Here is a 12,742-nt window from a genome sequence, read left to right as displayed (position 1 = left end):
TGGCTGCCATGTCATAGTCAGAGATTTGTAGAGAGGTGTTGGTTTGTCATGTTGTCACTGTAGTGTATTTGTATGTGGGACGAGGTATGGAAATTAGCTTCTAGTTGACTGAAATATGCACTGTACCAGGAATAAATAAATAAAACTAGCTTAAATGGTCGAGTCATACAGTACGCATACAGTGCTATTAGCAGCTGTGTTTCACAAACCAAACCAATAAATACCATCTTCAAAACTGCTATTCGGGAAGCAAAGGAAGGGAAGGGTCTTTGGGCGTCTCTGTTGCAGTCATGGAAGTAGTGGTGGAAAAAGTACTCGAATGTTTAACTTAAGTAAACGTATCAATACTGCAATATAGAAATTACAAGTAAAAGTCCAGAATTCAAAATGTACTTGAGTAAAAGTACAAAAGTATTCGCATCAAAATGTACTTTACGTACCAAAAGTAAAAGTACTCATTATGCAGAATGAATCATTTCCAAATTTCAAATGTATAATTAAAAATCTTTTGAAAATAGCCGATCTACAAGCTCACAATGGGTCGCGATGCCACGCATTGTGAGCTTGTAGATTCAGCAATTTTCAAATGGCCAAAATGTATATAGGACTGAAGTGGGTAATGTATGTTTTGTAATAATAATCAAAATCTACAAAGTAACTATAGTAACTAAAGTTTTCAAATAAATGTAGCGGAGTAATGTAGTACAATATTTGCCTCTGAAATGAGTACAAGTAAAAGTATTGGAAATTGGAATTACTCAAGTAAAGGAGAAATACCTAAAAAATTTACTTGTACAGTACCTAGTTACCTTCCACCACTGGAAGTATCGTGTCTCCGTTCTCGCCCATTTCAGGATCCCCGCTTTGGACGGGGTCGCCCAGTTCAGGATCCCCGCGTTGCAGCTCGTCGCGGGACAGGTGCTCCACGACGCCCGCGCAGAGACAGTCGCCCAGCACGTTGACGGCGGTGCGCACGCGGTCCACGAACCAATCCACCACGAGGATGAGCGTCACGCCCTCCATCGGCAGGCCCACGGACGCCAGCACCATCGCCATGGTGACCAGCCCGCCCTGGGGGATGCCCGCCGCCCCGACGCTGGCGAGCGTCGCCGTGAGGCTGACGACGACCGTCTGGCCGAAGTCCAGGTCCACGTCGTAGACCTGCGCGATGAAAATGGCCGCCACCGCCTCGTAGAGGGCGTCGCCGTCCATGTTGACCGTGGCGCCCACGGGCAGGACGAAGCGCGCCACGCGCACGTCCACGCCGTTGTTCTCCTCCACGCAGCGCAGGGTGACCGGCAGCGTGGCCGAGCTGGAGGAGGTGCCCAGCGCCGTGAGCAGCGCCTGGAGCAGCCCTCCCATGAAGCCGTACGGGCTCCTCCCGGTCGCCAGCAGGAACAGCAGCGGCAGCACCAGCAGGCCGTGGACGAGCAGGCCCGCCGTGACGGTCAGCGTGTACATGCCGATCTGGCTCCCCAGCTGGGCGAGGTCTCTCATCTCCGCGATCTTGCCCGCGATCAGGAACAGAATGCCCGCGGGCGAGTACCAGATGACGCCGGCGACGAGGCTCATGACGGCCTCGTTGAGGCCGGCGAAGAAGTCCCGGAGCGCGTCTCCGCGCTCCCTCATGTTGCCGACGACCAGTCCGAGGCTCAGGGAGAACGCCACCAGGCCCAGGACGTTCACGCCGGGAGAGGAGACCGCCACGGGGACTAGCTCCTCCACGGTGAGGTTGTTGCTGTGGGCCACGGTCACATTGACCTTCCTGTACGTGGTTCTGTGCGACATGAAGCAAGCCTCCACCAGGTTAGAGGGGATCATGTTCCTGATGAGGTCCAACATGGCGTCGGCGGCCCGTATCGGTTCTACGGTCCCACCGCCGGAAACCTCGGGGTCGCCAGGGCTGTCGCCGCCGCCGCCGACCTTCCCCGGCCTGATGATCACGACCATGGCGATGCCCAGGAGGACGGCGAGGAGGGTGGTCACCGCGTAGTAGGCCGCTGCACGCCTCGCCATCCTGGCCGACACCTTGCTGTCCAGAGAGGCGATGCCCGTCACCAGACTGGAGACCACCAGGGGTATCATCACCATCTGCAGCATCCTCATCAGCAGCTCTCCGGGAAAGGAGAAGTACTTGATCTGCCGCTCGGTGAGGTTCAGCGGGCGCAGGGCGAAGCCCAGGATCACGCCCGCTACGATGGCGCCGATGGTGAGCAGAACGAAGAGGTTCCTCGTTAGGAAGTCTCTGACGTTCTGCCCGGTGATGATGGAGCGGATCCTCGCCTTCATACTGCTGGCTCTCCGTTCCATTGTTGCCCTTTAGCTACCCATTAGCTTCTAAATATCTATTTTGTAGGTCTACTGTTTAGCGCTCAAACTTTCTTCTTTCCTGCCTTGATCTCTTCTTAACTTTCTTATAGTTATCTTGTGTTGGCTAGACCTCACTCTCGCAGCGACTGGTTATCTTGGAAAAATTACACAAATGGAACTATGTGCAAAAACGACATAACACATTTTTACTTGTAAAACTGATGTGACAAAATTCAGATTTGAGAGAAAAATACGGTAATTGATTGTTGGTTGACTGGTTCAATCGGAACGCAATAACAACGAGATGTTTGCTCCTCTGATCAGGGTTTGGTGACTACAGCAAGGGTTTGGTGACTACAGCAAGGGTTTGGTGACTACAGCAAGGGTTTGGTGACTACAGCAAGGGTTTGGTGACTACAGCAAGGGTAGTCGAGTTCCTTTAGGAGGCCGTCTCTGAGCATATTGAATATGCTATATTCATAATATATTGATCGAGCGGAGTCGGAAGTCAATCTCAATATCTAACTGAGGAACACCCTGCTTTTATGCTGTTCAGCGTGGGTTTTGAGGAGTTTACGAGTCAGTCATGACCAAATATGGACGTGAACGTTTTTTTTTGAGGGGAGCTATAGCACCTCTGATGCATGGCTTTTCAAAACTACGTCATAGGACAGACGTCTATGGACTTTTAATGTTTGTTTAGAGCCTAATTATAAATGATCCGTCCCCAGCCAAGTCTATAGAATTTAATGTTTGTTTAGGGTAAATTATGACGTCATTCGTGCCAGCCAAGTCTATGGATTTGAATCTTTGTTTAGGGCAGTAAATTACAACGTAAGACAAAAATCCCTTTCTCGCCACAATCTGGAAAAATAGGCTCATGGCGAATGCAGTGGAGAAGATCACGCGCACCCCCCCCCCCCCCACCTCCCCCCCACACACAGCATCTGAGAGTGCTCTCGTCTGGGAACCAAGGCCACGCAGTCTGTACAGCTTGCCGTGTTATTCCTCTCACTATCTGGACTTTGAGACAAGGCCACCCTGGGATCCAAATCCAGGAGGGCAGCTCAGGACACACAAACATAAACAATGAACTTAACGAACACTTCACACACACACACACACTCCTACACCACACGCCTCCCTCCCCCCCCACCCACCCACCCCAAGCCCCACCCGCTGCTGTTCCGGCTTTTTTCCCCCTACCCTTCCAACCTGAAGAGTGGCGTGAGGGTAGTGCTTTTTGACTGGTGCCCAGACCTACAACCCGCCCTGCCCCCCACCCAAGAACATTCTGTGCCTGCACGATACAATATAATTGTAATGTGATGTGATGTATGCACCCTTCCCCCCCTCCCTCTCTGTCAAGACCCCCACCCCAACTCTGCCCCCCCCCTATCCTTCTTTTTTCTTCTTTTCTTAATTTTTCTGATGCAAGTAAGCTGAGGGCAGCGCCGAAATATGGCTGCAGCCGTGTAGCTCAATTTGTTGTCACCTTCCCCTGTAACTGCAATGAGTGTCTGCACAACCAAGTATTTCACCCACCTTACTTGTAATGTGATGTGACAAAATAAACCTGATTCTGATTCTGAAATCTAATGGACACAGTCAGCCAGCCAGCCAGCCAGCGACACACTACAGCTGTCTATAGACTCAACAAGACAAGTATCAGTACCAAAGAAATAGATAAAATAATAAAATCAAAACCTAAAATCAATCGCAACAAAACAGCAGTGGTGAGAACTTCTGTGTCTGTGTTCTTTCACACCATCTCCCTCTCAGCACATGGCATGAGCTTGTCACAGGAATGGATCAACTCTGCAGGCTCTAGCATTTGTGAGACCCACGACCAGCAAGCACCAATAAGCACATGATCTAACCGTTTGGTGGATAGCAGGGCATTTAAATCATAGATATAAAAATCACACCCGTGTGAACTGAGTGGTGTAATATAGCCTGTCTGACGTAATGAAATCATGTCTGACGTAATGAAATCACACCCGGGTGAACAGGGTGAACATAGCAACCATGCTCATTTTTTCTGCACAAACAAGGACAGTTGTAGGAGTGTAATGAAATCACACCCGGGTGAACAGGGTGAACATGCTCATTTTTTCTGCACAACAAAGCCAGTTGTAGGAGTGGTTTACACCACTCAAAAAAATATAGATGCCTCACTGGCCGCTGCAGTTCATTGGAGCGACGTGTCACCATTTTTTTCTACTCGGTCTCATAGGAGGGCTGTGGGCAGTTCAGAAACCCGTCCACCATTGACATCATCCTTGGACAGATTTTTTTTTTACAAAAATGTTTAGATTTTTATTATCGTGAGAACGATGGTTTCCATTTTCGCATTGCAACTTTTCAGGACTAGAAAGCCTGCAGTTTCTGTTAGCTTGGATTACCCATCGATGATGTCACTGGTGGACGGGTCTCTGAACTGCCCACAGCTCTCCTATGAGACACAGACAGAGTAGAAAAAAATGGTGCCATTTTATCATGATTATTAGTGAGGACCAATTATATGAAGATAGGTTGAAAAGTGGTGAAGTGGTCCTTTAAGTTGAAATATGTTTAAAATGATGCTGTATTAGATATTATGCTGGGGACCCCCTGCTACCCCCCCCCCCCGCCCTCCCTCCCTCCTATAAAGGACCCCTGGGGGTACCCAGACCACACTTTGAGAACCAGTGCTCCAGGGGTCCCATGGCATAAATCAGAAATACTCTCGAAACATAATCAAATAAATCATGCTATAGACAGATAACAGTGTATTTCAATGCATTTATTGGATGAATAAGAGCATTGTGGTAGCTCTTTAAATGAATGGAATATAGCGTTGCCAGTGTTACATATAGGATAGACCAGGACACCACTGAATATGCTGTAGTTTTGTGAGTCATCAAAGAGTGTCCGGTTAGCAGGCAAACGCATGTAAACCCGGTCCCCCTCCTCCAACTCTACGATGATTCCACTAGATAAGTATACAAAACTCCCATGGTTATTGGCTCTCCAGTTGTTAATGAGTAACTGCTCATTTTTATACATGAGGACCTGAACAGGCTCAGATATCAAGTAGTGAGCCGCGGTAAATGTGAACTGATAGACTCCTCTCACGGGCGCTTTGAAGATGCCTACAGTATGAGAGAGAGAGCACGCACCTACGCACGCACGCACGCACGCACGCACGCACGCACGCACGCACGCACACACACAGTAAAAAAAACAACATTTAATAGGCCTATTTGATTATGGTGATACATTTATAGCACCGTTAATTAAAACAAATGAGATTAAAGTTCTCTCATATCCTGACAGCGAATTTTCCGGAAGTGCTTTATTTGTCTATGGGACCCGGAAACTACCAGCGATAAGTGGTCGAAAAGTGGGCGGAGGAACGTCGCCCGAAAAGATGAAAATAATTCATCTTTTGGGCGACATCGTCCGGCGATAGTGGGTGAGTAGGCGATAGCCAATGAAATTCTCATGTTGCTCGCCGTTCTTCTCCTGCTGTTAAAACGCACTGGTTAGAATTGATTTCAGAGTGAAACTTGTATTTAGATTGCTGCCTTTTATTTATGTCAGATAAGACATTGCAAGTTTTATATTCATATTACAGTATGCACATCGTGTATGCAGTAATTAGTTGGTGAGAGCCAATTGTATAAAGTTAATTAAGTAATCTCCACCAACCTGTAAAGTGATCGTAGGCGTTGCCGATGTTGGTGTGGATGTTCTTGTAGACCAGAGTAGTTGCAAAAAGAAATGGTCCAAATTCATCGCCCAACCCAGCAGAGAAGACCACCTTTGGTTTGTCTGTCAACACAGGAGCATTATCACATTGGTTAGAACATTATGAACGTATGTACTGATACTGTTCCATCACCATCCAAACCAACAGAGAAGGCCACCTTCCGTTTGTCTGTCAACACAGGAGCATAATCACATTATTGTTTAATATTATCAAAGCTTCTGATTGGTCAATCGCTGAATTCAGTGGTCTGTTATTTCTTGATAATGACCGCTCCGCTCTATAGGGTCGCCTTCACACCAGAAAGCTTTACTGCGATTAAAACGAATCCTGCTGCACATTGTCGGAAAGTGCGCTTCGTTTGGCATGGCATGTGCATCAAAGAACCGCATTCTACTCCGCCAAAAAACGGGGGTTTCGCTTCGCTTCCAATCGCACTTGATTTCGATTCGGTGCAGGTGTGAATGCAATCCGCAGCAAATAAAGGAAATGAAGCAAACAATGTGGCGGGTGAGGAGCTAAGCACAGTTGGAGACGGAGAAGGCATATTTTACGCAGCGCAAAGATGTCCCGTTACCGTGGATAGACGTGGTCGAATGAGGAGACCGAAGCCCTGATCGAAATATGAGGACGAGTAGCCTACATGAATCAATTGCTTAAGGAAACACATAAACACACTGTAGTGTAGCCTACAGAATATTCTGTCTGTCTGTCTGTCTGTCTGTCTGTATGTGCCTAAACATGGAGTGCTGTCACTGTGTGGGGAGTAGGGACTTTCTTCATCTCGATAAACTTGTAAACATTTTGCGCTGCTGTCTGTGCTCAGTGCACTCAGCGTTGTGCCTCCATGCCCAAAAGAACAGTGCGTGCGGAGAGAGAGAGAGAGAGAGAGAGAGAGAGAGAGAGAGAGAGAGAGAGAGAGAGAGAGAGAGAGAGAAAATGGATTACAAACCTTATAGACTCAGTGAACAGTCTTACGATTGAGAAATTCCCCCATAGGCAGACCTGGCTCCCAAGAGAAGACAGACTATGCACCCACTGCACACAAAACGAGGTAGAGACTGACACCTCTTTTAGACGGCGGCGGTCTCCAGATAAAACGGCAAAGTCCCGTTGCGTTCTCATTTTTTATTGACCCTTTACACGAGAACGCACACTTTATGAAAACGCTATAATGTCGCTAGGTGGCGGTAACGGGCTGCCAAATAGACCAGTCACCCACGTATAAGAAGAACCCCTTCACGCAACCCTATCAGGGTTTTGAATGACGCTTCCAGAACACAACGTGGTTGTGTCCGTCGCTCGCTGCCTGCTTTCTATAACGCATCGAGTGACACACAGGCTGACAGGCAGCCCAGAGCATGCAGGCAGAGCGCGCCACTGGATGGTTATATATTTTATAATACATTAGGCTACATAAACGCTGCTGCACAATAAGGCATTTTATTTACATCATGGTTTTACATTCACCATCGCTGATGAGCAGCACGTAGTCTTGTTCAGGAACTCCATTATATCATATATGGCTCTGCATCAATGTAATAAACATATGCGCTGTGAGCCAACGTGAGCCATGATGTCATAAGTTTTGCGGATTCGCTGTTTTGCCTGTTTACATGGAGATGGGAGGAAACGGCCTTCTCAAAGATTTCCACTCTGGGAGGTGGTTTCACTTTGTTGTGTTTTCACCTCCTGAAAACGCCGTTCTCGTCTAAAGGGACACCAGCAAACGATACTTTATTTTGCCGTTTCCTATGAACACCGTTCTCGTGTAAAGACCACCTGAGCTACACTTCCTAACCGTCTGTCCACTGTACCAGGACATCAGAGACATGTACTTCCTAACCGTCTGTCCACTGTACCAGGACATCAGAGACATGTACTTCCTAACCGTCTGTCCACTGTACCAGGACATCAGAGACATGTACTTCCTAACAGTCTGTCCACTGTACCAGGACATCAGAGACATGTACTTCCTAACCGTCTGTCCACTGTACCAGGACATCAGAGACATGTACTTCCCACGGATTACAATCACCCGCTTCGCTCCGCTAATGTTGCTGGTTTTAATATAAAATGGTAAAAAAACATTATTTTAGTTTTAATCATTCTTTACAACATGGTTTAAAAGAGTGGAATTAGAATCAGCTTTATTGTCACATCACAGGTTTACGGAGTTGAAGAAGTTAGCAGATCTACAGCAGATCTGCGTACCTCGCACTGCAACGCCTTGTTGTGAACTTGTAGATCTGCTATTTTCACCACTTGTGTATGACACATCAGACATCATCATGTGTCATACACAAGTAGTGAAAATGAAGTAGGCTAGTAGTGAAAATATTGAAAAACGCAGAACCCTCATATCTCCATATTTCAACTCTCTCGCTCTCTCTTGGAATGAATGTCCTACTGAGTAGGACATTCATTATATTATATGAATTAATATAATTATATTATATATTACATTTGGCAAAATGTTTGTCTGTTTGTTCCGGGCCCGTGGATATCAGCGCTGATAGGCTGAATTTGGGGCCCATGGATATCAGCGCTGTGATAGGCTGAATTCCGGGCCCGTGGATAGCAGCGCTGTGATTGGCTACAGCAGTGGTTCCCAAACTTTTTTGTGTCAAGGACCCCCAAATCAACATTTATTAGGCCACGGACCCCCAAATCAACATTTATTATGCCACGGACCCCAAATCAACATTTATTAGGCCACGGACCCCAAATCAACATTTATTAGGCCACGGACCCCCAGATCAACATTTATTAGGCCACGGACCCCCAAATCAACATTTATTATGCCACGGACCCCCAAATCAACATTTATTAGGCCACGGACCCCCAAATCAACATTTATTAGGCCACGGACCCCCAAATCAACATTTATTAGGCCACGGACCCCCAAATCAACATTTATTATGCCACGGACCCCCAAATCAACATTTATTAGGCCACGGACCCCCAAATCAACATTTATTAGGCCACGGACCCCCAAATCAACATTTATTAGGCCACGGACCCCAAATCAACATTTATTAGGCCACGGACCCCCAAATCAACATTTATTAGGCCACGGACCCCCAAATCAACATTTATAAGGCCACGGACCCCAAATCAACATTTATTATGCCACGGACCCCCAAATCAACATTTGAGTACCACAGACGAATAACAGTCTAAGTCCACACTATTGATCCATAATATATAAATGATAGATAAGGGTTCAGGACAACAAGGCCTTTTCGTGGAGGGGTCAGTCTGAAATTTGGACTTAGACTGTTTTTCGTCTGTGGTACTCATGGCCACGGACCCCCATTTGAAAACATATGCCAGTGACCCCGACGGCTCTGGCAGTGATTCCGAAACATATTCATTTAATGGACCCTCAGTTTCACACGCATTATGCTACGGACCCCCGATTTAATGGAATTTCTATCTCTGGTACCCCAATTTATATAGTAAAACCACTGTTAATGTAACTCTGAGTCCATTTGTACACTCTCTTTACAGACCCATAAGGGTCCATTTGGTTACTAACTATCTCTAATTGAGCTACACTGTAGGTACCCCCTGGAACTCCCTCAAGTACCACCAGGGGTCCCCGGACCCCACTTTGGGAACCCATGGGCTACAGATGTCGTTACATTGTGTAACAATGTGCAGGCCTATAGGTTACTACAGTAGATGTGAGGGCCGCGTAGCGGCCCAAACCTCTATTTAATTACAAATGAAAGTTAAAATATGAGATATGAGGGTTCTGCCCGACAGCATCAATATATTATAGGCTGCAGTACCAAACTACTCACAACATGATGTGCTGTGAGCTTATAGATCTGCTTTTTTGGGGGGTTGCTGAATGTTTGTCCTAGACAAGGGAAGCCATTACACCAATCAAATGTATTAAACATGTTGTCCTGCTCTTTGTCATAGTCCTGGACTACGCGTTAAGGAAGGCCATCAGTGGACGAGAGCAGGATCTTGGCCTCACCATAACACCAAGGAGGTCAAGAAGACACCCAGCAGTAGTCCTGACAGACCTGGACTACGCAGACGACATCAGCCTGCTCTCTGACCACGTGGAACAAGCTCAGGAGCTCCTGACCAGAGTGGAATCAGAGTGTGCCAAGGTTGGCCACCGGCTGAACGCCAAGAAAACTGAGGTTATCACCTATAACATTCCATCAGAGCATCCACCTCTGACAACAACAGGACAGAACGCTGCTCTGAAGGAAGTCTGAAGGAAGTCAAGGACTTCAAGAACCTGGGCTCATTTTTGAGGGGCGCTAGTCCCTCCTATATAAAGCTTTTGTCCCCAGCTTTTGTCCACAACACAAACATTAAATGCCATTGACGATGAAGGGAAAATGTACGTCATCTTGTCCCCACACGTCTCATATTTTGCAATGAAAGGAGAAATTAGGTCAAAATGTCCGCCAAATAGGATGTAAAATTGTGGCAACAGGCATTCTGATTGGCCAGTATGAGATGATGCATGATGATGTACGATGATAAAAGCGCCCCTCACTTCACACGGGTGTGATTTTTTCCCCCTCAATACAACCCTCCTGAATCTAGAATGCTAATGTTTGCTAAACATACTTACTCATCAGTCCCTGCACTTCTCCCTCTGCCGCAGTCAGCCTTGTTTCTATGGTGGACAGCCGGGCACGGTGGGCTAAAACCACAACAACATTATAGCATTAAAGTTTGATCCATCAGAAATACTACTTTTGGTGTTCTAACCTTTCTGGACGGGAACCCCTCGCCTCTTGGGGTTCTGTACAGTATGTACAGTATTCAAAAATTACAAAAAAAATCTGATTCCGCTATATAAATATTTGAAGTATTTCAGGATTTAGAAGGCGTTATTAGAATCGGCCTCAGTCCAAAATGGGTTAAAATACAAGACATTACATCACAACACTAGCGTTAAAGTACCACGTCACAACTTATCTTTTCAACCTATCTTAATTATAATTGGTCCTCACTAATGTTCATGATAAAATAGCACCATTTTTCCCTACTTGGTCTGTGTCTCATAGGAGGGCTGTGGGCAGTTCAGAAACCCGTCTATAGATTATATATGGTAACTTTTCAGGAATACAAAGCCTGCAGTTTCTATTAGCTTGCATTCTCCATCGATGGTGGTCACTGGTGGACGGGTTTCTGAACTGCCCACAGCCCTCCTATGAGACACAGACTGAGTAGGAAAAATGGTGGTATTTCTATTTTATCTTGGGACATTAGTGAGATGAAGATTGAAAAGTGGTGAAGTGGTCCTTTAAGTCAGCATGTGGCGGAAACAAACCCCAAACTAAGTTGTTTTTCAACACTGTAAAGTATCTACTGTACTACAATTGTGAGTTATTTGTACTTTACTTGAGTATTTCCAATTTCCAACTCCACTACTTCTCATCCAAATAGTGTACGTTTACTCCACTGCATTTATTGGTAAAACCTTAGTTACTTTGTAGATTTAGATTATTATTATTACAAAACATACAGTAACCACTTCAGCCCAATATACATTTTGTCTATTTGAAAATAGCCGATTTACAAGCTCACAATGTGTCACAATATGACGCATTGTGAGCTTGTAGATGTGCTATTTTCAAATGAGTTTTGATCATATATTTGAAAACTTGAAACGGGACATTTTGGTACTTTAAGTGCATTTTTATGTCAATACTTGTTGTTCTTTTATGAAGTTTTGAATTCAAGACTTTTACTAATGGAGTACTTTTATATTGCTGTATTGATATTGCAGTCCACAACTGCTGCTACCGACTGCATTCAATGAACATTCTAATTACCTTCACTTTCTTGCTTCAGGTCTTGGGTCTGGCCTTCACTGGTGCCGAGTCTGGACTCATGGTCTTGGATCTGGCCTTCACTGGTGCCGAGTCTGGTCTGGAGCTGTTTGACTTGGGTATCGGAAGCAGTCAGTTTGGCAGCCATGGCTGAAAGATATCACAGAGAAACGCACGTTAAACTAGGAAACCTTTTAAAGACATTTCACCCTGTACAGTTGCAACAGATTTAGATTTAGACCATCCTAACCTGCCACCGACATCCTCAGCTTCTTGGACTCGTCCTCGCTGGCTGCCAGTCGTTCCTCGCTGGCTGTCAGTCTTTCCTCGCTGGCTGCCAGTCGTTCCTCGCTGGCTGCCACCCTGGACTCCATGTTCCTCATCTTCTCCTGCTGTACCACCACCATGTCTCGCAGTTCTTTCAGCTCATCCCAAAGGTCCGGTTGTAAGAGGGTACCTGCTTCAGCACGGCTCGGTCTCTCTCCGACCACAACATTCTGTCCCTGAGGCTGAGCCACGACGGCCCCGAACAGACAGAACGGTAACACAAGCAAAGCCTCACAACCCTTCATCGTTCCGCCGAGTCACTATAGTGCTATACCCCACAGACGCCTTTTATCCTCTCCGTCCTGCCTGCAGGGACATTGTGGACACGTCATAGTGTCCACAGTGGAAAGTTAGGACGCTGCATAAAGTCAAAGGAGCGTCTGAGAACTCCGACATGTGCTTTGATAAGAGCTGGATGGTGGCAACGTGGAATGTCCTGACTGACCTGAGCCAGTGTGACTACATTTGATGTGATCAGCTGTTGCGTTTTAAAAACATGTAGCGAGGTTATTTTTTCTGTTGTGATACAGACAGTGAATTC

The 12,742-nt window shown here is 46.3% G+C and overlaps 2 protein-coding genes across 2 annotated transcripts; both read right to left on the bottom strand.

Moving 5' to 3' along the window:
- Positions 1-801: 801 nt before the first annotated feature.
- Positions 802-2,310, bottom strand: LOC306941105 (excitatory amino acid transporter 1-like; the record flags this gene model as incomplete). Its single annotated transcript, XM_079526420.1, has 1 exon — positions 802-2,310. One exon carries the CDS (start codon positions 2,308-2,310, stop codon positions 802-804), a length of 1,509 nt encoding a protein of 502 aa, XP_079382546.1.
- A 131-nt stretch (positions 2,311-2,441) lies between these two features.
- Positions 2,442-12,446, bottom strand: LOC306941103 (uncharacterized protein; the record flags this gene model as incomplete). Its single annotated transcript, XM_079526409.1, has 5 exons — positions 2,442-2,464; positions 6,004-6,126; positions 10,668-10,739; positions 11,878-12,024; positions 12,125-12,446. The coding sequence occupies 5 exons, from the start codon at positions 12,444-12,446 to the stop codon at positions 2,442-2,444; spliced, it is 687 nt and encodes a 228-aa protein (XP_079382535.1).
- Between the last annotated feature and the right edge of the window lie 296 nt (positions 12,447-12,742).

The sequence above is a fragment of the Electrona antarctica genome (genome assembly GCF_951216825.1).
Source record: "Electrona antarctica genome assembly, chromosome: 17".
NCBI classification, from domain to species: domain Eukaryota; kingdom Metazoa; phylum Chordata; class Actinopteri; order Myctophiformes; family Myctophidae; genus Electrona; species Electrona antarctica.
This window is presented reverse-complemented; position numbering and strand designations above follow the sequence as displayed.